The 26,846-nt window shown below is 38.4% G+C and overlaps 1 protein-coding gene across 9 annotated transcripts in view; it reads left to right on the forward strand.

The window, feature by feature from the left end:
* Positions 1 to 26,846, forward strand: part of ELL2 (elongation factor for RNA polymerase II 2) — a 99,577-nt gene that overhangs the window by 36,043 nt on the left and 36,688 nt on the right. For 8 of the 9 annotated variants that reach the window (XR_003431583.1, XR_003431584.1, XM_027100577.1 and 5 more), the window contains exons 3-7: positions 9,670 to 9,791; positions 14,755 to 14,918; positions 22,034 to 22,293; positions 25,005 to 25,129; positions 25,292 to 25,379. Coding sequence is in view for 7 of the 9 variants with exons in the window: in XM_027100577.1 (XP_026956378.1) it covers positions 9,670 to 9,791; positions 14,755 to 14,918; positions 22,034 to 22,293; positions 25,005 to 25,129; positions 25,292 to 25,379 (759 nt within the window). In the remaining 2 variants the exon portion in view is untranslated. The remainder of the gene's footprint in view (positions 1 to 9,669; positions 9,792 to 14,754; positions 14,919 to 22,033; positions 22,294 to 25,004; positions 25,130 to 25,291; positions 25,380 to 26,846) is intronic. The other variant, XM_027100579.1, reaches the window with a different exon arrangement.

Consider the following 26,846-nt stretch of genomic DNA (forward strand, 5'->3'; position numbering starts at 1 on the left):
TATGTATATGTGTATGCACACACACACTCAAACAACTCCATTCTTCCAGGGGAAAATGGCTTGGTATCATCCTTGATTTCTCTCTTTCTTTCATTCCTCACAGTCAGTATGTCTGTGTGCAAAATATATCCCGATTCCTCCACTTCTCCCCATCTCCTGTTCGAAGCCCTCATCATCTCGCTCCTGAATTTCTGTACATATATGCCACAATGGCAGGGATCTTTGTGGTTTTATTCATTAATGTGTCACAGAAACCTAGAATAGTGCCTGACACAGCAGGCAGTCAGTTAATATTTGTGGAATAAATGAATTAAATGAACAAATTAATCAATCAGTGTCACCTTGGATGACATTGACATATGTTGGATATACCAACATTTAGAAGGTTGGTTTCATATTAAAGAGAACCATATTAAGAAAGCCAAAAATTACTCAAGGCAGTTTTTTTCAGTTTCAGTTATATAGCAGCTTGGGTGTATTTGACTTTTAAAAATTAGCACTTTACTCCTGTAAGGTGGTATTGCTTACTTGTAACCAATTAAAATTAGTTTTGAAATGTTGCCATCAATGATGTTATCCCCAAAACAGCCATAAATATAAAAGAATACATTTTGGATGAGAATGCAGTTCAAAGGAATGAGTTTTCTGATAAGACTATATCCTATGGAAGTAACAGAACCAAGAAGTCTCGTTACTGGCCTATACTGTACCCTTTCATCAAGAATTTTTTAATAAGTTCTATTACTGGATTTAAGGAGCTACATGAAGCTTAATAGGAAAAGCTATGCTACTTTACTTTTTTCCTTAATACTATACATCTTGCCAAAGAGGAAGAATGCAAGGAGATAAATGGACTTATTTTGTCCTGAATTATTCATATTAATTGGTACATGGCCTGCATTTTTTGGATAACTGCCGATAGTTCCCTTTGTGCAGATAAATTTAGCATTTTGCACTACTCTCAGTAAAGCCTCTATCATGTGGAAATTTCAGATGTTTATGATATATGTGGGATCTTCTCCACTCCCTGTCATTCCTTGTCAATAGGAATATTTATCTCTTACTGATTTCTCTAATACTTAAACTTGATCAATTGCCAGTGAAAGATACCCTCCCCTCCCCTCCCTAGTCCCCCACCTCCACCACAGCATTGGTTTCTACATCTGGACTGATCCGAGAGGGTTTTTTTTCCTTCCCTAAACCCATAATGTTAGGCCTAAACTCATAACCGCAGCTCTAGTTTGAAAAATAGGACGTGTGGCTTTCAGGTTGAGATTTCTATTTTCTGTTCTGATTCTAGGTTTATTCTGTCCCTAAACTCTGGAACCTGAACAGTACATGCAAATATCAATACATTTCTCTAGCTAAGCCGAATTTTCTAGATTATTAAGAAATTACAGGATTTTTTTTTCCAGAAATTACAGATTAAAAGTCAGGAAAGGATTTGAGAACAATGGAGAATTCTAATGTTTAAGTGTTTGTAGCACTTTTTGTATCCAAACTAAGATATATAGTTTATCTATAGTAAAATAATAGATATTTTAGTCAAATAATATTAAGAGACAGGCTGGCCTCCTAAGATACTATAGGAATGGAAGAAGTGGGTTTTGAGGTCATAAAAATTGGGAAACCGCTATTCAGTATGAAAGAACCTACAGCAAAGTAAATGCTTTTGTTTAAGCTGGCATTTCCCAAACTTATTGGAGGATAGAACCCCTTTTTAATATAAGGAAACTTTTCAACATGCTTTATATTGGTGGAAAAAAAGCAGACACTTCAGTTCTAGTCCTGTCTGAGGCTTTAATCACCATTTTTACTCATTCAGCAAGTACATATGGAGTGACTATGCCACACACTATTCAAGATGCTGGCAATACAGGGAACAAACCAGACAAAAGCCTCTGTCCTTCTAAGGATTATATTCTAGCCAGAAGAGAAAGACAACAAACAAAAGCTGTAAGTAGTGCAGGTACTAAGTGTTTTAGACAAACATGGAGCCAGGGTCAGGAGGTCAGGAGTACAGGGGTTACAATTTTATATAGAGACGTAAACTTGAGCAAGTCACTTAACTTCTCTCTGTTTCAAATCTGTAAAATGAAGACATTCAGCTAGATGATCTCAAAGGCCCTGCCAGCAGGTCTGCTTTAAGGACCGAGAGTTGTCATGTCAAACTCTGTGGTATTGCTGGGTCATGAACATCCATTGAGCATTTGCAGTCACCTTAGTAGAAAAGGCTGGATATTAGAACTTATTGAATTGCTGTCAAATAAAAGCTTATGGAAGTTTAAATCATTTGTAATACCCACAAAAGAACAAAGTGTTTATATTAAATGAGGGAAAAAAAACCTTGATGGTCCTATTTTTTTTACATCTTTATTGGAGTATAATTGCTTTACAATGGTGTGTTAGTTTCTGCTTTATAACAAAATGAATCAGTTATACATATACATATGTTCCCATATCTCTTCCCTCTTGCGTCTCCCTCCCTCCCTCCCACCCTCTATCCTACCCCTCCAGGCGGTCACAAAGCACCGAGCTGATCTCCCTGTGCTATGCGGCTGCTTCCCACTAGCTATCTACCTTACATTTGGTAGTGTATATATGTCCATGCCTCTCTTTCGCTTTGTCACAGCTTACCCTTCCCCCTCCCCATATCCTCAAGTCCATTCTCTAGTAGGTCTGTGTCTTTATTCCTGTCTTACCCCTAGGTTCTTCATGACATTTTTTTTTCCTTAAATTCCATATGTATGGAATACATATGTATGTGTTAGCATACGGTATTTGTCTTTCTCTTTCTGACTTACTTCACTCTGTATGACAGACTCTAGGTCTATCCACCTCATTACAAATAGCTCAATTTCGTTTCTTTTTATGGCTGAGTAATATTCCATTGTATATATGTGCCACATCTTCTTTATCCATTCATCCGATGATGGACATTTAGGTTGTTTCCATCTCCTGGCTATTGTAAATAGAGCTGCAATGAACATTTTGGTACATGACTCTTTTTGAATTATGGTTTTCTCAGGGTATATGCCCAGTAGTGGGATTGCTGGGTCATATGGTAGTTCTATTTGTAGTTTTTTAAGGAAACTCCATACTGTTCTCCATAGTGGCTGTACCAATTCACATTCCCACTAGCAGTGCAAGAGTGTTCCCTTTTCTCCACACTCTCTCCAGCATTTATTGTTTCTAGATTTTTTGATGATGGCCATTCTGACCGGTGTGAGATGATACCTCATTGTAGTTTTGATTTGCATTTCTCTAATGATTAATGATGTTGAGCATTCTTTCATGTGTTTGTTGGCAGTCTGTATATTTTCTTTGGAGAAATGTCTGTTTAGGTCTTCTGCCCATTTCTGGATTGGGTTGTTTTTTTTTGTTATTGAGCTGCATGAGCTGCTTGTAAATTTTGGAGATTAATCCTTTGTCAGTTGCAAATATTTTCTCCCATTCTGAGGGTTATCTTTTGGTCTTGTTTATGGATTCCTTTGCTGTGCAAAAGCTTTGAAGTTTCATTTGGTCCCATTTGTTTATTTTTGTTTTTATTTCCGTTTCTCTAGGAGGTGGGTCAAAAAGGATCTTGCTGTGATTTATGTCATAGAGTGTTCTGCCTATGTTTTCCTCTAAGAGTTTGATAGTTTCTGGCCTTACATTTAGGTCTTTAATCCATTTTTAGCTTATTTTTGTGTATGGTGTTAGGGCGTGATCTAATCTCATACTTTTACATGTACCTGTCCAGTTTTCCCAGCACCACTTACTGAAGAGGCTGTCCTTTCTCCACTGTACATTCCTGCCTCCTTTATCAAAGATAAGGTGACCATATGTGCATGGGTTTATCTCTGGGCTTTCTATCCTGTTCCATTGATCTATCTTTCTGTTTTTGTGCCAGTACCATACTGTCTTGATTACTGTAGCTTTGTAGTATAGTCTGAAGTCAGGGAGCCTGATTCCTCCAGCTCCGTTTTTCGTTCTCAAGATTGCTTTGGCTATTTGGGGTCTTTTGTGTTTCCATACAAATTGTGAAATTTTTTGTTCTAGTTCTGTGAAAAATGCCAGTGGTAGTTTGATAGGGATTGCATTGAATCTGTAGATTGCTTTGGGTAGTAGAGTCATTTTCACAATGTTGATTCTTCCAATCCAAGAACATGGTGTATCTCTCCATCTATTTGTATCATCTTTAATTTCTTTCATCAGTTTCTTATAATTTTCTGCATACAGGTCTTTTGTCTCCTTCAGTAGGTTTATTCCTAGATATTTTATTCTTTTGTTGCAGTGGTAAATGGGAGTGTTTTCTTGATTTCACTTTCAGATTTTTCATCATTAGTGTATAGGAATGCCAGAGATTTCTGTGCATTAATTTTGTATCCTGCTACTTTACCAAATTCATTGATTAGCTCTAGTAGTTTTCTGGTAGCATCTTTAGGATTCTCTGTGCATAGTATCATGTCGTCTGCAAACAGTGACAGCTTTACTTCTTCTTTTCCGATTTGGATTCCTTTTCTTCTCTGATTGCTGTGGCTAAAACTTCCAAAACTATGTTGAATAAGAGTAGTGAGAGTGGGCAACCTTGTCTTGTTCCTGATCTTAGTGGAAATGCTTTCAGTTTTTCACCATTGAGGACGATGTTGGCTGTGGGTTTGTCATATATGGCCTTTATTATGTTGAGGAAAGTTCCCTCTATGCCTACTTTCTGCAGGGTTTTTATCATAAATGGGTGTTGAATTTTGTCGAAAGCTTTCTCTGCTTGATGGTCCTATTTTTAATCTAGTGTGTACCTCAGTCCAGTGGAGCAACCTCTGCAGGAAAAGTACCAGTGGCTTTTAAGCAGATGTTAGCATGCCTCTGTGAGAAATTTGCAGCAGTGTGCACACTGCACTTTTGTCCTATATCCTTACGTAAATAGGAGGTCTGTGACTTGATATTGAAATGACCTTTCAGGCAGGATCCCAGTGCCTCATGCCTGAACTTGTGTCTCAGAATAATTAGAAGCTTTGACTTACACATCTTGGTATACAGTGTTTATGTTAATTATAAATGTCTGAAAGTTTCCTGAAACTTTGTCTTCGTAGCTTTTTATCAAAGACAGACTGGAGTTTGGGAGGAGGGTTGTGGATTGTGGTCCTAAGCCTTTGATTTTCAGGCTCTCATATTTGGAATGAAAATTAAAATCTACATTTTGAGTTGCCCAGAACATGGTAGTATATTTTTATATTTTTCATTGTGAATAGGAAACTGTTTAGAATCATAGTCTTTGATACTTTTAAAATAATATTTCATTCTTAAGATATTTAGCTAAAAGAATTTCCAGTAGACCATGGATTGCTAAATATAAAGGTATTCCCACTGACTTATAGGAAAAGCTCAAAATATTATAATTAAAATTGAGAAGTTCCTATCGTACAAAGGGATGCTCCTCCACGATTGTTTCTAAATCAGACCTCAGAATTTCTTTTCCCATGGTGATTAGTCCTGTCTCCAGAAGCTGATCCTGTGCCCGCCAATAACAGTCATTTCATTTTAACTCCCTCTCTTCATATTCCATATTCAAAGGCCAGTTTATAAGAAAATGCTTCGTAACCATTCTGGAAGAAACGATTGACTCCTATTTCACTATCTAGACAAGCTGTGGAATAGGTTCCTGTATATTAGAGAGAGGAGCAATAAGTATCCACAAGTTCCTCTGAAAGTCTAGTCTCTGAAGTGGGGACTCTGATCCCACTTTAGCTCTGACCCTCAGCAGTCCTACAGGCTTTGGTCCACTCAGAGGTCCCCATAGTTTAGTTCTGAAGCCCCCACTCCTTCACCCCTCCTGCCTGCCCTAATTGTCATACACAACCTGCTCTTTCCATTAAGGCTTTGCCCAAGGAGCCAAACTGTTAGGCCAGCTATAAACATGAGTACTTTTTGTACATACATTTCATTCTGAAGAGTATATTCAGATATTAATGCAAATAAAATTTGTATCTAATTTATACCATCTCCTTCAGGAAATTAGATATACTAAATCTATAGACCGTATAATTTAAGCTTTTGAAATTTTAAAGATATGAAGATTGCTAGGCAACATCTTGCTCTCAGATCTTTTACAGGAAAAGCCTGAGATTAGGTCAGGCTGTACCATCTGCATTGCTGTTGATCTGAAAACCACAGAGGAAAGGAGATGTAGAAACTTAGTTGTGGCAACTCAGAACTTCATGTTCTCATCATTCCTTAACCTCCAACCCCACCCCAGCTCCTCAGCTGGAGAAAAATACCATGATATGCATCAAGATTCACCTTTGGGTTCCATGATGAACATAATTTTCCCTGATGCCTGCTCCTGCCCCTATCTGCTCACTGCTCACGTACACACCACAGAGTGGGACAGTGGGTTGGAGAGACTTCTGAGAAGTCCTGCTGTCATTCTCCATGCTATTACCTCTTTTTTTCTTAAACGGGTACTTTTATTTCTTTAAAGATACCATTTCCCCCTCCACTTCTTCATTAATTTTCAGAAGTCAATAAAGTCAGAATTCCCTGACTTCTTTTCTACCTCTAGCTCTAATCCATAGTTTCTTAACTTGGGCCTTACTGACATCTTAGACTGGGTAACTCTTTGTTGTGGGACTGTCCTGTGTACTGTAAAGTGTTGGGCACTGTCTCTGGCCTCCAGTAGACGCCAGTAGCACCCTCCCACACCACATGTCCCCGGGGGGCAAAACTGCCCCTTGTTGAAAACTGCTGTTCTAATTAATCTATGTGGGATACAAACTTTCAAACACTTCAGTGGGTATATAGCATGGGTTGTGTATTTTTTTTTAATTTTGTTTCTGTATGATCTGATTCTTTCCTGTTCTGTTCATTATGATATTTTTTAAATGACTATAGCTTTTTTCTATTCAAGATTCTTTTAAAGAATAAGAATATGAAAGTATTCTATGCCCACCATCAGGCCAGACCCTAATGCTTTGAGTGGTGTGCACCGTAATTAATTCATACAAGGTATTTTTGTTATTAAATCCTCCAAATTTACACAAAGACATTCTGTGTGTGTGTGTTTAAAAATGAAAAAAATGTATAGGAAGATAATTTTTCACCTTTAGAAGTATAAATATTACTTAAGAGGAATCACAATTTAGATGATAAGAACGGAAAAATCTACACTTAAATATTATAAAGGTTCGTTAAGAACTTTCCTGAATAAAATGCTCTGTTTAGTAGATGTCTGAGCTTAAGGACTCCAGTAATTAAGTTAAAAGTTTTCAGTGAAAGAATACCGAACATTTGTAGAATTTGAGTACAGACTCTAGTCACTCCTGCAAAATACAAAAAAACTATATGCTTCTACTCTTTTAAAATACAACTTAGAATCTCCCAAAACGGACAGTCTTTCATACTCTGATACGTAAAGTGCTCCTGCATTCCCAGACCTGAGCCGCACAGGAAGGAAGACCTTAGGCCTAAACTGAAGCCAGAGCCTGGCCTGGAGATGAGCCTACAACCACTGTGGAAAATCTCCCCAACCAGGTTCTGCAGATCTACAGGGACAGTTGAGGGGGAAGGTGAATGGAAGTTAAGTCAGTCATGGCTGAGGAAGGGATGTCATTCAAGTGTTCACACCTACATTACCTGTCTACCTCCTGTCCTAGACCTTAAGGAAGCTTTGGGCTACCGGGCACATCCCTTCTCTGACAGCAGAGCCCTGCTATTATTAGGAAAACAAAAGCAGACGTCAGTGAATGCTGTTACACCAGCCTGTGGACAGACTTGCTGTTCCCTTGCATCTCACACAAGCATTCCTTTGGCTCCTGCTCTGCTCCCTCTCTATAGGATTAAGAAGTAAAACGTTCCATTTCATTTCACCAGTGTGTGTTTGCTGACTAGGTGTTCAGTTTGCATGCCCAATAAGACAGCCTGATGAATACTTACAGAGTAAATTAAGACTTGTTCACAAAGTTCCAGCATTTTAGAACTAGGGGAAATTTGGGGAAATAAAAGAGTAACTTTAGGGCCCCCCAGAGATATAATTTATAGAGTGGATAATTAATATAGAAGCTTGTTACTCTAGCAATTAGAACTAATTTAAAAAGGGAGTCAAAGATAGTTTAAATTCATGAGTGATGGAGGATCTATGGAGTATTATCTAATATTCAACATTTTTGGTGAAATTTAGGCTCTCGAACTCTACATGGGTCTTCTGAATGAATCTCCTTTGAAAAGATGTTTACCTTTGACTTCTTTCTTTTTTCTTCTCCTTGTTCGTTCATTCCTTCAACAAACATTTATTGCATGTCTGCTATGTACCAGACACTGCAAATTGTCTCCCTTCTTAGCTTTCTTCACTCTTTTAGGGGGAGGGGTGTGGGATGGAGTTGGTGGCTTTAAATTATTTTCTGTAGATAAAACATTAGGAGTCTTTTTAGAGTGAGCAAATCAGAGTTGCAGGATGTCCTTAGGGCCAAGTAGAGTTCATACACGCTTATGCTTACTAGCATATTCATGAGTGATATATATGTGTGTGTGTATATATATATATATATATATATATATATATATATATATATATCTGGCAGCCAGTTAGCTCTGAGTCTTAATCTTCCATTGATGTAAAGGGCAGATTTGGAGGAGACAAAAGAGAATTAGAAAACACTTTCTCCCTCCTTGCTTGTCTACTGAATTGCCAAGACCATGTATTTGGAGGCTGGAGAGCAGGAAGTCATATTTTACTTTCTTTCCAATGCATCCTATTCATAATTATCATCTAACACCATGGTGGCCCCTGTAGACCCAAGGGAAGAAAGGTCTTGGGAGCTGGGAAGAGTGGAGCAGTTGAAAGACAGAAGTTTCCAGCTCATTTATTCACAAATGTTTATTAAGCTCCTCCTATGTGCCAGGAAAATGTACCCAGTACAGGGGTTCAGTAATCGAGAGCAACCCTGTCCCTTCACTTCTGGGGCTTCCCATCTAGCAGAGAAACCAGACCTTGAGCAAGAGCATAGGAAACATCTGCCTGTTCCACAGTGTTGCCTGGGGCTCAGCCTTGGAGTGCCCTGCAGAATAATCTCTGTAGGCTGCTGACCTTGTTCTGTAAACATGAGGATGAGTACAAGAATCATAGGGCAGGGAGAAGCACCCAGCTGCGTTTTGGTGTGAATGTAATTATAGTAGTCACCTTATGCTGCTAGTTATTCTTCAAAAATATTGCTCCAAGAAGTAAGAATTAAAATGAAATGCGTATGTAATAAGACAGCAAAAGATTGGGATATGGACTCTATCTCGAGACCATCTAAATATCTAGAAGCTATTTAGCAGCGGGTCATGTAGCCAAAGGCAGAACCTGTGTATCTCAAAAGAGGAAGAGCTTTTTAGCGAGTTCACTAATAACTCTTCATGTGAACTGTAACCATTTTCTAGTTTGAAAAGAAGGGGGTTCCTCTTATAAACTAATTACTGAGCCGATATGATTACTGACACTTTAGGATAGAAAATGGAAATAAGAACGTGGTGAGTTAAAGCATGCTTGTCAGATTCCTTGAATGATTTGGTAATATAAATGCTATAAATTTAGATGCTCAAGAGGGCTTCGGTAAAAAATGAATGTCGCTTGAAAAACAGTTAAGTCAGTCATCAGATCATTCTATAGCAAATTTATAATTTGAAGTGTTTCTCTCTTTGTCCCCCTTTTAGCTTGTCAAAATCCCTAAAAATGATCCCCCCAACGAAGTGCATACCTTTAACTTCTATTTGTCAAATGTGGGTAAAGACAACCCTCAAGGCAGCTTTGACTGCATCCAGCAAACCTTCTCCAGGTAAGTGCGTTCCAAGGTATGCTGAAGGGAAAATGATTTTTCTTTGAGGGTTTTCTTTTTTAATTCTACAATAAAATACATGGTAGTCATTCTGTAAATATTTACTGACTTGAATGGTAGGGCTTATTTATTTATTTGAGAAATATTGAGCACATACTATGTGCTAGAAATTATATTTGTCACTGTAGGATACAATCACAAAAATTTTAAGATTTTTGCCCTTGAGGAATTTTTAAGGTATAGATTTTATACCTATAAAACATGGTTTATTTTGTTTATTTTAATTAAAGACAAGTTTGAGGGGTTTTTAAATTTTTATTCACTGAATATAAATAAGAGTGTTTATAGTATCCTCAGGACTCACACTCATAGATAAAGGAGGAAAATATACGTGTGTCTTATATATCCCCTTCCTCCTTTGCTGTGCGAGGCTTGTTTTAAGATAGGTTTTTAAAAATCTTTATTCTGCAGCAGAATGGAAACTAGAAATTAACCCCAGTATAGCAGTCATTTCTGATTTTCAGGGGAAAAAAGGAGGGAGGAAGACAAAAATACACACCCATAGCCCAGGGTACCCACTGGAACCCTTATCTACTTAGGTCCTCTGTAAACACTAAGCTACTTGTTACACTCTTCTTTGCTGTGGTTGTTTCTGATTAAAGAATGGCCCCTCATGGGAGTTTGTTCTGCCTGTGGATAAAGACAAGGCCTTAGAGCCCCCAACCTCCCGAGAAACACTGACATTGGCCGAAAGTTCCCCAAGGCCCCCAGGGCCATCCATCCCTATCTCTCCTCTGTGTCGTACTTGAAACTTTAAGTGTTTGCTGTGTGTGGGAGAAAGGAAGGGAAAGTTGTGTTCCAAGTAAGCAGGGAAGGCAGAGATACAAAATAAGACACTTCACTGAGAGGTCTAAATTTCTTCTCCCATTTAAGGCGACTAAATAACTTTTTGCTTTATCTTAATCTGCCATTTTCCCTGAGTATATGTTAATTTTGCTTTCTAAAAATTGCCTTCCCCCAAACTTACATTTTTTGGTATAAATTGCATGAGTTTTAGACTCTGTAGACTTTTCTGCACTGTCCACAGTGATAGCCACTGGCCACATGGGGCTATTTACATTTCAGTTGATAAAAATGAAATAAAATTTAGTTCTTCACTCATACTAACTACATATTATAGGCTAAATAACCACATGGCTAGTGGTTCTCATAGGGGACAGCACAAACACAGAACATTTTAAATTGCAGAAATTTCTGTGGGACAGCATTGTAATAGATCATAGAATCACCAAGTACAAGGGTCCTCGGTGATTGTGTGGTTCCACCCCTTCACTTCACAGGTTGCATAGCTGGTTGGTTAGTGACTGGGCTGAATGAGAACTGAGTTCTAACTCCTACTTCAGTGTTCTTTACATACCACAGGGCACACCGATTTCTAATAGTGCCATTACCTGTAACACTTGTCTTAAGAGAATTATTTTAGTACAGTGAGAACATTTTGACATCAAACTGAACTATGTCCCATTAGGAATTTCATTAAGGAACTTAATTCCCTCTTCAAAACCAGGCCTATCATAGGTAATATGGTTTCTCCGTTACATCACAGATACCCTGTGTGTTTATTTCTACCTTGTTTGGAGAAAGATTTAAGGTCACTTTATAAAACTATACATGATGTGCCAACAGAAAAGAAACAATTATTGTGAGAACATTGTCATAAATACATTCGTATGATCCAAGTGTGGTATGAATATAAATTGAAATTTGCCATCATAAAAACAAAAGCACTCAGAGTTCCAGTTTTTATCCTGGCAAGAAAACCTTTTTATAATCTGGCTCCACCTTTTCTATTCAGTTTGATTTTTTATTTTCCATATATCTTGTCTCTCCTACAGTTGTGCAAGCTCCTTAAGGGCAGGGGCTTTCTTACACTCATTTTCCAGTCTTACAGTGTTGGCTGAGCTCCATAAATAGATGTTCAAAAAATATATATCAACTAGTCTCCTTTCTTATCTTTCTTTTTAAATCTCCTTGGGCCTCGCTTTTCTCATATGTAAGATGGTGGAAATCCCACACTCAAAAATTCCTTGAATCTGCCCATTCACAGGCCTAGTGAAAATACATAATACAGCTCTGTAAATAATGCATACTCAAGTATAGGAAACAGTGAGCTAGGCTAGAGAAGGACTGTAGGAACATTTATGCACATATGTCAAAGTATTTAAACTTTTAAGGTAACTAAGTTCAAAAGGGATGAGTGGAGAATTCTGGAGAGTACCTTCTTGCCCACAGGGTTTATAGCTGTATTTTGTTTTCATGTAAAGATCTGTTTCTTGACCTTGGATGGTGAAAACTGTATCTTCATTGTGATTGGCAATAGGTTCAGCTTATTCTCACTATGTAAATTACTTAGTAAATCATAAGGGGAGATGTTGAAATTCAAACTTCCTGCCACCAGACCTTCACACTGCAGACTTTTCTCTACTGCAGTCTTTTCTTCCTACTCATCCTCCCTCCCTACCCCTTCCTTTCTCTCCTTTCACTGGATTTTCAGCTCAAGTAGGCCTCATTAAAAAAGACAATAAAAACAAAAACCGGGCTTCCCTGGTGGCGCAGTGGTTGAGGGTCCACCTGCCGATGCAGGGGACACGGGTTCGTGCCCCGGTCTGGGAAGATCCCACGTGCCACGGAGCGGCTGGGCCCATGAGCCATGGCCCCTGAGCCTGTGTGTCCAGAGCCTGTGCTCTGCAACAGGAGAGGCCACAACAGTGAGAGGCCCGCATACCGCAAAAACAAAAACCAAAAAAAACCCAAACCCGCCTCCCTTATACTCACTTCTGGACCCGAAGTCTGGCTTCAGTCCCCGCCATTCCACTGAAATATGCTTCTCGAAGAGAGCCTTTACCTCCTTGCCCATGAACCCAGGGGATGCTTATTGGTTCCTTATTATTCTGGACTTGTTGCCAACATTTCACACTGTGGACCACTCTCTGATTCTTGAAGTATTCTATTCCCATGGCTTCCATGACACACTGCTCTTCTAATTTCCCTCTACCTCTTTGGTCTCCTGTGGTCTTTTTATCTTCCTATTGATTATTTTAAATATTAGTGTTATTCACAGTCCATTCCCTCCTGAGACTGCTCCTTACTTCTTTAAAGTCACCAACCAGGTCCAACACTGAATTCATTTTCTCTCTCCCATCCGTACTCCGGTGTCTCACATGGCAGCTCCACACACCTAGTAACTTGGGCACAGTCTTTAACGACCACCCACCCAACCCCCACCCCCGACCCCTGGCCATGGCTAATCTCTGACCAAATCCTGTCAATGCTGCCTCCTCACTATCTCTGGAATCTGTTTACTGTTCTGCATTCACACTGCCCTACCCTGGTTCAAGCCATTGCTTCTTGTCTGTAATCGTTCAGTAGCCTCTTAACTGGTCTGCTTTCACAAGAGTGCCCCCTTCCTTCCAATCTGTTCTTCATCCAGATTGATTTTTCTACGGAATAAATAAGACTATTTTCAGTCTCTGTTATTCTTGGGGAAAAGTCCAAAATTTATACTATGACCTCCAAAGCCCTGTGTGATGCACTTCTTATACCCTCTTTTCATCCTCACCTCTAATTGTTCTTGCCAGCTCCCTTTGGTCAAGCTGAAAACCTCCTCCTTATTCCTCTGGGCCTGCACACATTGGTTATCCCTTTAGAACACTTTTGTCCTTCCCCCTTGTCTAGTTATCCCTCTAGATCAGCTCAATCACCACTTCCTCTAGGAAGCCTTTGCCTTGCCCACAAGTCCAGGTGAAGTACCTTCCTGGGGGTTCCCTGTTCCCTGTCACTTGTCACACTGCATCATAATTTCCAGTGTGCTCATCCTTGTCGCCCATTAGACAGAGAGCTCCTTGAAGGAGGGACCGCATCTGTCAGTCCTTGTCACAGCCCAGGTACCTCACACATTGCCAGGCACACAGTCTCTCTGCCCAATAAATATTTATGAGAAGAGCGAACTGATTTTTTTAAAATAGCATTTGTACAGACAGTTATTAGCAACTTACAAAAATTTTATCAACCCTTATTTCTTAGCATCATAACAAAGCTACTTCCAATTAAGTTAAGAAATAGAATATCAGAGCTGTAGTGACATTTTCATTACTTCTACATTCTAGTCTGTTTTAAGGCCATAATAATTTCTTTTTAAAATACTAGCATAACTGTTACCATAATCCCCTAATATTAGCATAATACTTTGAATACAGAGCCGTCTTCCTGGCCAGTGTTAATATTCGTGATTGTGTAAATAAAAGGTTTCTTTTTTTAATATTTCTGCAAAAATCTCCTGTCCAGTATTTTTCAGTATTTGCTATATCAAAAGATCATCCTATAGAGATTTAACAATGGTAAATATAAAGTTACAATTTTTTAGGGTATTTGGGTGAATAGTAATAAATTAAACTATGATATTTGGCAGTACTTTAGCCTTAAACTTAATATCTTATTAAAAATAAAAGGCATTATTATGGTGGGTCTGTTTCATCTAGTCAGTTCTAAAGCATACATATTATGGTTCCATTAAAAGTAAACTTTTAACATTTCTCACATCAGTGGTAGATAATTCTTTTAAAAATGACAGTAGAACTACAGTGCCCATCAAGACTCTGGTCTTCATTCCAAGTACTGATTCTTTTTTTTTTTTTTTTTTTTTTCAACATTTCATGGATTTGGTCTCTGAGATCTCATTTCACCCATTCTATCCAGAATATGGAAAAAAAAAATGTGATATCAAATGAAGAGGAGAAACTTAAAAATTTTTAAGTAAGCTTTACATTTTAAAATGACTAATATTAGTTATTTTGAATTGCAAAGTTATTATTAAAGCTGCTGGTTTTAGGATTATACAATTTCTGCTTGCCTTTATTATGCAAAATGTGGGACATATCTAACAAGGCACCATCTTACCTGACAGCTCTGGAGCATCCCAGCTCAATTGCCTGGGATTTATACAAGATAAAATTACAGTGTGTGCAACAAATGACTCGTATCAGATGACACGAGAAAGAATGACCCAGGCAGAGGAGGAATCCCGCAACCGAAGCACAAAAGTTATCAAACCTGGTGGACCATATGTAGGTTTGTATAGATACCTTTCTCCTTCTTGCTGATTGATTGGAATCATTCAAGATCACTCTAGGTAAATATTGGTAATATTACTTAATGAAAACACAGAAATTAGTTTTCAGAACACTTTGAAAAACATGGTCAAAAGTCATTTATTCTCTTCATACTGCTGATAAATTGAAGAGATTGAAAAGTTTTATTTCTTTCATAAATCCCAGATCCTCTACTGGCCATTTGTTATTACTTTACAATCCTGGGATCTGCTCAAGTTACTTTATTATGTGAGATTGTGATAGTGGTACTGTTGTGTTTTCTTTATCACTGGATGATGTAATTTCAGTGGTGGACAGTATAGTTCTTATTTTGTACTTCTGGAGAGTTATTTTTATAGTAAAATCTATTAGTAGAACTTATGAGTTTTCTATTAGCAGAATTTCAAAGGATCTTTGCACAACAAGGAGTTTTTATTGCAAAAGTATTAAAACGTGCTTATAGCAAAGCATTAGGGTGATGCCTCTTTGGTACCTCAATTGTGATGTCATCTCAATTATGGATCCTCATCCTCATCTCTCCATTAATTAAGAACCTGCCCTACCCCCATCACCTTTATCATCAGCTTACTCAAATATCCATCAAATCGAGGGGAATTAAGACCAGACCCGCAAGTTGAGTCTCTCCTTTACGAGCAGTGACCCTGACAGTTTTAAAGAGTTAATTCACAGTGACTATTAACAGTAATAGAGTCACGCAGAGTGAGGATGAGCTCTATGAGGCCTCGGTCAGTTTAATAACACAAGTCACTGGATAGTAAATGATGAAAGGATATTAATTTGAAAATGTAAATGCTAACAAAAAGTCTCTTGAATAACCAGATCCCTTAATCAACATCTTTCCATGGTTTGGTATAATTCTACTTCTGTATTTTCCCATTGCTGACCCAGCTACAATACATTCAGCTTTGAGAAGCTCCACTAGTATCTTTAATAAGTATTTCTTTGGAACAGAGCCAGTGCTCCTGGGACTTGGTGCTTAGCTTAGATACATTTAGTTTGGTTTAACAACAATTCATGGCTTCCCCAGGTATCTGTACCCACGGGGCCCAGTTTCTGCCCAGTAACTTACCAGCAGTGAGATTTTTCATCTTCTCTTTCCTGCTGAATGAGGTAACAACTTCCAACCTCCTTTCTTTCTTTCTTTATTCTCATAGGTAACTTAATTAACTTTAGTAGGCTAAATCTCAAATTGTTTTAAAAATGTACAAGATCTGCTGCTCTTAAATTTAAGTGCACACTATGAATTTGCCGTCCCTGTTGCTTTGAGAGTGTTTTTTAAGTCCAATACTACCAATTTATAAACAGTAAGACAAATTGGTATGTTTGACAAAGGAATAGAAGACTCCAGCAATCAAAATGATTCTTTTTTCTTCCCAATATAACTATCTAAAAACCTTCACCTTGATTTACTCCAAAGCTTGAAAATTAGCAATGATCACCGTACTTTTCCATTGAAAGATCCTTGGGCGTCCCCTATGTCCATGTGTTTTTGTTTGTTTTGATAGGGTCGGTACAGTTCATTCCCAGCTTACACAAGAGACTTTTCAACACCCAGAATTACACAGGCCATACATGCCCTGATGGTATGGGAATTTTGGAACTTGCAGGGTTTCGTATAGGCACTACAGATAATTTATATACATTTTTTAGAGTGACCACATAGAATTTGAGGTTATCTAAATTTAAATCTGAACCAGATTACATCTATGCCATTTTAAGAAGAGCACACATATGTTCCCCCCCTGCAGAGCCCCACAGTGACCTCTGCCAGACAAGTGCTCTGTTTAACCTTCTCCTCTGTGCTGTGTCCTCTGTGCCCTGGGCTACTCACCATCACAGCAGTGTTCTTCTCTGGTCTTAAATCTTGTCATTAACCTTCTCAGCCCTTTATTCTCTAGGTCAAGTAACCCCAGCTCCTTTTAACTTTCCTTAATATGGCCTGTATCCCAAGCCTTTAATTATTTTTATTGCTCTCCTCTGGACTGCCTCCAGTTCTTCACCTCAGAATTCCAAACTGCACACACTACTCCTAAGAAAAGACTAATCAATTCTGAATACAGTAGAGCAAAAGATTAGTATCTGGATTGGCTTTTCTGGTGTTTCTTTTTGATTTTTTTACTCTTCCTTGTTATGGCATGTTTTGATCTTTTTCTTCTAACTGTATCCATTGCCAGGCCTTTACCATGTTTCTTTCCTTCCAGGCAGTTTGTATCCTCCTGCTTTTTTCAGTATCTCAAAACTGACCCATTTAGTTCTTTAAAACGCTAGTCAGTCACCCTTCAATACTAATATTACTCAGCACTTCCTGAGTGCTTGCGATGCACAAGGCACTGGTTAGCACTTCACATGTAGTTATTCATCTAAATCTCACAATCACCGCATGAGCTGGGTTATGACTGCCTCTCCATTTTACATATCAAGTTGTTGGTATCAGCAAATAGCAAATGATAAGAGTTTGGCCTCATTAACAAGTTATGTTTCTTTCATAAGACAACAGGAGATACCTCTTTAGTTCTTAATTGAATATATCATATAAAATGATACCAAAAGCTGACCTCTGCCAGCTTAGAAGCCTTTGCAGAGCAAGGTTTCTTTTAATAGTGTCAGCCCGAGTAGAGGACAAATAGGAATAATGTTGGTCTCACTGTGGGGGGTATGGTGGCATCATCCAGTCCTCTGATAGTTGAATTAGGGCACAAGCCCAGTTTAAGGAAGGGAAGGCTGTGCTCTTAGGGGTCAGCTTGCCTAGGCAACCAGGAATGTGAGCTTCTGTGACCTTCTAGTGGGCTTGGGGTGGGGAATGGGGGAAGGCCTGTTTTGCCTGGAGAGGAGCACAGGAGAAGCTTTAACCTAGAAAACATCGTTATTATTTCTTCAGTAATATTTCCAGTTCTAGTTATGCCATTGATATCAATGATGAGCATTGTTGTGTTGTTATAATCCTTCCCCATTGTTTAAAAAAAAGAAAAAAGAAACTTATCACTTCTAGTTTACCAGTGTCTTAAGTCTGCTCACTGACTCCTATCTAAATTCTGGAAATTTATTGAATTGTAAATTTTGGTTATTTTATATACCTAATATCTATTTAGGTATATAAAATAACCCAAACAACCTGATTTCTAGGATCCTTTTTCCAGTTTTCCCAACTTTTCCCCCCATCCTCCTTATTTTTGATGTTAGTACATGTTTGAGTGACCTTGGACAAATCAATTAACATCTGGAGACCTTAATTTTCTCAAATATTAAAATAAGAGGTTTGGGGCTTCCCCGGTGGCACAGTGGTTAAGAATCCACCTGCCAATGCAGGGGATACAGGTTCGAGCCCTGGTCCGGGAAGATCCCACATGCCGCGGAGCAACTAAGCCCGTGTGCCACAACTACTAAAGCCCGTGCACCTAGAGTCCTTGCTCCGCAACAAGAGAAGTCACCGCAATGAGAAGCCGGCACCACAACGAAGAGTAGCCCCCGGTCACCACAACTAGAGAAAGCCTGCCTGCAACAACGAAGCCCCAACGCAGCCATAAATAAATAAATAAATAAACTTATAAAAAAATAAAAAATAAATAAGGGGTTTTGCACTTAGATAACATCTAAGGTCCTTTGTAGTTCTAGCAGTCTATGACTTGTTTATATATGTTTTGATAGTAAACCTTTTGAAGAAGTGATCTCAAATGCTAAGTAGTGGAGATGGATTTCATTGCAGTGGATTATGTATTTAACCATGACAGAGTCACACCACTGTCAAGGTCCTGCCAGTGTTTTTAAAACCTTGGGTCAGTGTTGCCAGGGTTTTTAGTTAGGTTCCACAGAACAGAAAAACAACTGCAGAAGACGGTTGCCGTCCCTGCTCTCTTTCTGATTGTCTGTTTTAACACCTTCCTTTCAGATTGTTTACTCAGAGTCATTAGACGGAGGGCTAAGTACTTTTACCATCTCATATTGAATGGAGAAGCTAGCAGTGGACTCCTTGTTATGAAACAAAACGGTTCAGATGTAGTCCCAGATTACCCAACTCTGTCCGACCCGCTGCTGCTGTTTATATAAGGAGCCCAGGGAATTGATTAGCAGTTGGGTCTGGGAAGAGAATTAGGTTCTCCCACAGGCTTTATTAAAAGGGCTTTTCTGAGGCAAATGTAAAAAATAAAAATAAAACCTTTCTTCTGCCCACTTTGAACCACATTTTCCTGCTCTTTTTTTGCTTTAGCATCTCAATTCTGTAACTGCTTAGAGTACTAATGTTTTCTTCATTTATAGCCTTTCTTACCTTAAATCAGAGGACTCCTTCCTGGTTGAATAGGCACAAATTGATGGGGAGGCAGGGAGCAAGTGATCTTTGTGCAAAACTCTGTGGCCCAGTGTGGCTGGATTCTTCTTTCATCATTTGAAAGAAATGGGTTACCCTACAACTTGCTGTTTAAAATGAGGTAAAGGTGAAGTGAGTGTTTTGTGGGTAGGAGATTCATGGACCAATGATAGCCTAGCATTAGGCCCCAGGTGAGACTCCAATGCTGTCACATCCCTGTCCAGATTCTAATTTCTTGTTAGCCATCATACTTTGACCCCTTTTAAGGGCAAAGTGAACCTCCCTTATTTGGTAGCCCTATGTCTACTTTGGGAGGGTGGGGTAAACTCAGGAGACCTAGGGGCTTTCCTGAGACTGTGGACCAGAGGTTGGTGAGACCTACAGAAGAGGTAGGGCAGCCTGCAACACAGTGATAGTCCTGTTTTTGTTTTTATTTGTATTTGCCTTCCTTGCTGGCCTGAATTCATTCTAAATGACCAGTCATGGTGTATGTGAGTTTAGTTAAAAACCATTCTCTGCTCATCCCACTCCCTAGAGACGAGTGTGGGAGAGGGATCCATAGTCAGCTTGGTTTGGGGAAGTAGAAGTTAAACAGGTTTCAAGGGGGAGGGGAGTGTGGAATTGATAGCGTTTCCTAAACTTGTCTGACCTAACTCTATTCTTTCTTTCCAAAAATTCCTATTGAAATTTCAAGGAAGTAGTACTGTTTGCTAACACTATTGCAACTGAGAAGTGGTGGGTTGGAAGGTTTGCAATTGCCACTTTAGCAATTTCATTGTGTCTTCAGGCTCTGGCAGCCTGGTAATGTGCAAAAATACAGCACAGGCCACCTTGATTCTGCTCCTCTGCTGTCTGCTTGTTCACTTGCTGTCATTCACTTTGACACTTTGCTGGTCATTTCACTTTGCAAGTCATCAAAATCTAGGTCTGCTGATAGACAAAGCAGCCATAGCACTGCCTACAGGAAGCTTGCAGCCTAACATGAAGCAAGGGCAGACATTAGGCATTTGTTCATAAAACCTTTCCAACAAAGAAGTACAAGTAGGAAAACTTGGGTATTAATCGCAGAACCTTCCAAATGCTAAGTCAGCACTCTACTATTTGAGCTTATCCCATTGAAATCCTCAGTTTTCTCATCTGTGAAATAGGACCAAGGCCTACCTCATCAGGTTACTTTATGAGACTTTATATGTGTAAAGCTCTTAGCACGGTGTCCCTCCCCCATCCCATAATTGGTGCAAGGTAGATATTAGTTCCCTGCACATCTGACATTGATCTAACTATCTCTGAATTAAGAAAAATACAGAAAACAGATCTAAATCTATCTCCAAATCTCTAATTGTACCTTAATTTAATAGCTTTTCTTACCACTGGGCAGTGACCCTTTAATGTTGAGTTCCTTTGTTGTGCAGTATTTTGATCTGATATTTACAATTGGTTACGTCCAGATAGTAAAGAAATATAAGAGCCAGTGAGACCTTTCTTTCTCCTTTAGGTAGGATTGTATCAAACAAACAGCCCCTCTGGCCAGGCCTTGGGAACCCAGCATGGACAGAACTACTATTCAGTAAAGTTCCTGCCCCATTAAGCTGTTTTCACCCAAGCCAACAGCGCTTTAGAGACTGCTTTTACTTATCCATTGTTTCTAATTGCTAGTATTGTCCCTAATGCAGTTGTTCCACCTTGTATGTCATTACCAATTCTTCCCCCTCTTTAACCAATGGGCATAGAGTTGGAAGCTTTAGTAGTGATGTATGAGATTTCACCTCAGAAATCATAAAGCGAGGGTCTAATACAGTTTCATTCTAATCTCTCTTTCTTCAGCAAGGAATGGTTACCAGGTATTGTCAGTGACCAGCCATGTACTGTTGGCTTCACACATCCATATAGTATTCAGGTCACTACAGCCCACAGTATTTTCTAGAAATAGCCACTTGCCAAACACTTGTCATTGTTAAGTTTAAGCAGAAAGTGTGTTAATTATGTGAATGGCACTGGCCTGTGCAGAAATGGTGTGAATGCCTGCTTTTAGCACTTTCCATTCCTCTAACTCACCTTGTAGTCTCAGCACCACAGAGGAGAGATCTGCTTGTCTGGCCCTCTTAGACTGTGTGGTTGGTTGGTTGGTTGATTGGTTTTGTTTTTGCTTTTTGACTCCTAGAGTATGTTATATCTGTTGAAAAGGAATATCACTCATGAATGCCCTGGTGAATGTTGACCCCAAATTATGCCTGACTCTCCTCTTTGTGGCTTCTGAATCTGTGAAATTAAGCTAATGACTGAGCTCAGCCAACAGTGTGTCCTTAGTGAGATAGACAGGTATTTTTCACATTTCACATATTCGTTGTATTCCTCTCTGCCAACGAAATGACATACAATATGTAGGTTTAAGTTCTGTAAGTAGCACAGGTGAGTATGGAGATTACTTTATTTCCACTTAACATCAAATGCCTACAACCTTAAAATTTCCAGTGTGTTGCTATGGTGTGTGTCACTAATTATTATCCATGTGTATAGCTAAGTGGCCAAAATAGTTTTATAATACATATTTATTCCAATAAGTGCTTCTGTCAGAAAGTTCTGAATCTACATTTTAGGCCATTTATTCAGAATGCTTTCTGTTTGCATATCTTTTTAAAGTGAAAACTGAAATATGAAGTCTTTATTCCTTCCAGAATGAAGAGGTACCTAAATCAGAGTTGTGGAAATTGAGATGCTCATTATATTATCACCCGCAAATGTGTAACAATGTCATTTCTACTGGACTTTAGGGAAAAGAGTGCAAATTCGGAAAGCACCTCAAGCTGTTTCAGATGCAGTGCCTGAGAGGAAAAGATCAACCCCCATGAACCCTGCAAATACCATTCGAAAGACACATAGCAGCAGCAGTGTTTCCCAGCGGCCATATCGGGACAGGGTGATTCACTTACTGGCACTGAAGGCCTATAAGAAACCTGAGCTGCTAGCTCGACTGCAGAAAGACGGTGTCAATCAGAAAGACAAGAACTCCCTCGGAGCAATTCTGCAACAGGTGAGGACGGCTGGAGAGAGTTCCTTCTGCTTACCTTCTTGTTGGGGAGTTCATTTAAGAAGGCTTGTTGCCGTTATTGTTGTTATCATTATTACTGAGGTAGAGAAATTTCAGGATCGTTTTGATCAATGGTATATGAATATTAAGTTAAATCATCCTGACTTAAACATTTAATTAAAAACTAATTGAAATGTAGACATTTATACTAGGTTTTATAAGTTAGAGCCTTCTGAATTATCAAGTTTCGAGTCATTATCTTCATTTGGGTTAAACAAACTTTGCCCTGAAATTCCATTAAAAAAAAGTAAATGAAGTTTTGGTTATCTGCTTTTAGTCTTGAATCCGCTAAACTATTGCCATAATTTTTATTGGTTTATGTAGGTGAAATTATACAATGTGTTTTTATCAGTCTTTGGTCGGTATAAGCTAGACTATTTTTACCTGCTAAATAGTTTTGGATGTGTCTTGCCCTGCATGCTGTTTTCGCCTGTAATACTCTGCCTTTTTCAACCATTGGGTATGCTGAAATCAGTCACCTGTCTTCATTAAAGGATATGAATATGTAAAGTGTTAGCACTGATCAGTTACCGTATAATCACAAGCTTAAGTATAAAAGTAAGTAATTTTGTTAAAATCAACAGTTCATCAGACTGTAGCTTCCTGTATTTTTTAGAACGACTTTGTGTCATAAATGTTGATTAGTATTCAAGTCCACCAGAAATGGAAGTCTGCTTTCTTTATTTTTTTCTAAAGCAGTAACATTTCCAAAGTTGTTCTTAAATTTTGTCATTAAAAAATAAAATAAAATAAACCTGCAGGTTTTCATGTATTATTCAAAGAATAACATTTTTAAGTCCTTTTCATCTGTTTTCTCTTATATTCAAGACATGATACCAAATGTCATGAAAGAGTAAAACCATAATCTCCAGTTCTGGGTTAACCAATCCCCAAGGTATCTTTGGCAATTTCAGGGATCTTATTAAGTCATTTGAGCACTATTTGGAAACACTTAATTTAAACCCATGTGTCACATAGCAGTTTTAAGAGCTCAAGAGACAGGATGAAAGAATGAATGAGGATGAGGGTATAGGTGTGTGTGTGTGTGTTCAGTTTTTTATTTGGGGAAGGGGGGAGGTTCAGGTTATAAGACAAAATATTTGGTGACTGAATCTCCAGAAAGGTTGTAAATTACCTCCTAGGTTAGAGGATGAGAGGGCAAAATGATGGCAGAGGCAGTTCACCCAGAGGCTGCTACTGATGTATGTCAGTAGTCATGTGATCATGAATATGTGTATAGATATAATTTTTAAATGTAGGTATACTTAATTCCTGAGCAAGTGGGATATGAGTATCATTACTATTGTTTATTTGATAGAATCTAGAGCATAGTCTCATCCTAGCTCCATATTAGAATCCCTTAGAGAACTTTTTTAAAATGCCAGTTCCTGGATTTCGCCCCAGACCAACTAAATGGAGCAACTGAATGGATATTGAGCCATTGACTGAGATGGGGAGGGATGGAAAAGGAACAAGAGTATGCAGAGGAATCAGGAATCCTGTCTTACATACATACTATTTGGACGATGTCTATTAGACATATCCAAATGGAGATGGATATTCAGTAGGTAGTTATATATATATAAGAGTCTGGTGTCCAGAGGACAGTTGAAGCTAGAGTTATAACTTAGGAGCTAGCAGAATATAGATTGTAAGATGGTTGTATTTATTCCACTTCGAGAAATCTGGTTGTATCTCATGTTAATTTATTTGCAAATTTGAATTTTAAGATAAACCTATCATTTTCTACTGTATATCAACATTAATGTTAGTATTCAGCTGAGCTGTGGGAAAAGCATAAACTATCATATTATATTTTATAGTACTTTTAGAAGACACAGAAAGAAGTGAAGTTATTAAAAAAGACCATTCCAGTAGGGAATGAAAAGAATATCTTTCTGCCAGCATTGAAAATGACTCGTGGTTCGGCCCCTGAATCCATACATTCATGTTGTTAATGGAGCCTGAGCCTGGATACACAAAGAACCGTAGTTAAGGGATAAGAAAGGATTACACTTGCAAATAATAACAGTAATGTGGGGGTTATTTTCGTTTCTGTTTCCGTTTATTGGTTTGGGGGAATTTCAAGGAAAGAGTGGTTCTTCAGGAGAACTGGCAGCTATAACGAGCAAGCTTAGCAAGCCAAGAAGATGACAGACAAGATTATCAGAATTGATACTGTTTATGGAGATAATTTCTGTTGATTACTGGATAGGAAAGTTTGTAAACCAACATATGGGCACTGTTTGGTTTCTACTTAATACAAGTGATCAAGGACTTGTAACTCAAAAGTAATGGAATTAATAGCCAGAAATAAATAATGAAGATGTTAAGAAAACTGTTTTGGATTCCTTTGGCTAGAAAAAAAAATGATTAAAAGAAAAAATCTTCCTCCACTTTTTGCATAATGTAGGATTACTATTTAACAAATGCAGTGGCCATCCAGGAAAAAAATATTTAACTATGTATATAAAGTTTTATTTAATTCCCCAAATGAAGTCAAAAAGCATTTATTGAGATCTGGCATATGCAAAGCTAGCAGTCCCTTGGAGCCATTTGATATAGTTATTTTCAGTATAAATCCAAAAGGTTGCCTGTTTTAGGTTAAGAAATAGCAAAAAGAACTAATGCTCTCTTTTCACACCATGTACCAGGTAGCCAATCTGAATCCTAAGGACCTCTCATACACCTTAAAGGATTATGTTTTTAAAGAGCTCCAAAGAGATTGGCCTGGATATAATGAAATAGACAGACGGTCATTAGAGTCAGTGCTCTCGAGGTACGTTCTTATTTTTTTTTCCTTTAAAAATTATGCAAATAAGTAATTATTATAGTCATTGTTATTTTAGTATTGAGATGGGAAAAACGAAGCAAGGGTAGGCTTTCTATCATGAACATTTGAAAATTGTCCCCCTAACTGGAACATGTGTGTCCTTTCCAGAAAACTAAATCCATCTCAGAATGCTGCCAGCACCAGCCGTTCAGAATCTCCTGTATGTTCTAGTAGAGATGCTGCATCTTCTCCTCAGGTATTGCATAAAATTATATAATCATAGCCCTGAAATGGACTTTAGGGGACACCTTGTTCAGGTTTTCTGATTTATACGTGAGAGAAATGAGACCCAGAAAAGACGCACAGCTTCCCTACCCAAAGTTCACGGCAGAGCTTACTCTAGAATTCAGGTCCCAGCTCCCAGCCCAGAACTCTTTTTCACCATATAACACTACATTAAGTCAAGGTACTTAATGTCTACTCTGATTTTCAATCCTTGAAGTTCACGTTTTGTTGTAAGATTATCTACTTTTCCATTTGATCACTAACTTATCCAGTCCCATATCCAGTCTTAGATTATATAGAAAATAGAAGATATTTAAATTTATCTGAAGCACGTTCTTGGGGAAAAATGTTTTTAAAATAAGCAAATAAAAAACTCTGCTATTTCCATATGTTTTCTTAAAGTACTTTTTGATTAGATCCCAATCAGAATATTCCAGTGCGACTCCATTCCAGCTTAGAGTTTCCCCCCAAAGATTCAGTTGGAAAAAGATGGGGAGATCCTGGGCGACATAAGAGGTCAAGCCCACCTGGTTCTCAGACAGCCTTGAACTCTCTCAGGTCTTTGAGACTGGCAGTGAGACAAACCGCTCTACCCCAGTGCTGTTGACAGAGTGCTCCTTTCTCTGGACCCCCCTCCCAAGGCTTAGGGAGACAGGACAGATGTGTTGAGAACAGTAAGCGTGCCCTGGGCAAAAGGCTATTCACGTGTCAGAAAATGTTAGAAACCTCTTGTGAGGAACAGAGGAGGAACAAAATAAAAGCAATTCTTTCCTTGCATGTATGTTGTCTACAGAAGCCTCAAATGCCAACTACTATAAAGCTACTTATACTCTGATCTAATTATGTACTAGGTGTGAGATCAGTGGCCCTAAATTCAACACAGAATAAATTAATGTGATGATTAACTATTATTTTCTTTCAAGCTGAAGTTTTAGCCACAGTATTACATTGGATGTATGCTTTGTACTTTTCAAATATCTGACTTTCCTTTTTATTTTAAATACTGTTATTGTTGTTGCTGGATTGGGCTAATATTAGCATGATTTTTGAAATTTTTTGAAATAGTAACTCCATATAATTTTTATGGACTAGTTATTCAGACTTATCTTCCAATTCAGTGAAAAGATATATTTAAGGGAGAAAAAATTGGATGGCATTTCAGCAATGATAGAGATATGTAGAGAAATTATTCTGAATATGCTGGTTGTTGCCATCTTAAGACAGCCAAAATATGTATAACTGGAGCATGTTAGCACATTCGAAGAGATCAAGTAAGTGTAGGCTTATTGCCCTGTACTTAACCCTTGTTGGTTCTGACAACCAATAATGTTAAAAATTGCTTCTTCCTCTCACTGAATATAACTAGGTCAGCTGTGGCCAGCAGAGGAAGGAGGCCACCTCTATTTAATATACTCCTGAGTGGTATAATCCACATAAA

This window comes from Aethalodelphis obliquidens, unplaced genomic scaffold (genome assembly GCF_003676395.1).
Source record: "Aethalodelphis obliquidens isolate GAN/ISIS:26980383/991018 unplaced genomic scaffold, ASM367639v1 scaffold4, whole genome shotgun sequence".
In the NCBI taxonomy this organism is placed as follows: domain Eukaryota; kingdom Metazoa; phylum Chordata; class Mammalia; order Artiodactyla; family Delphinidae; genus Aethalodelphis; species Aethalodelphis obliquidens.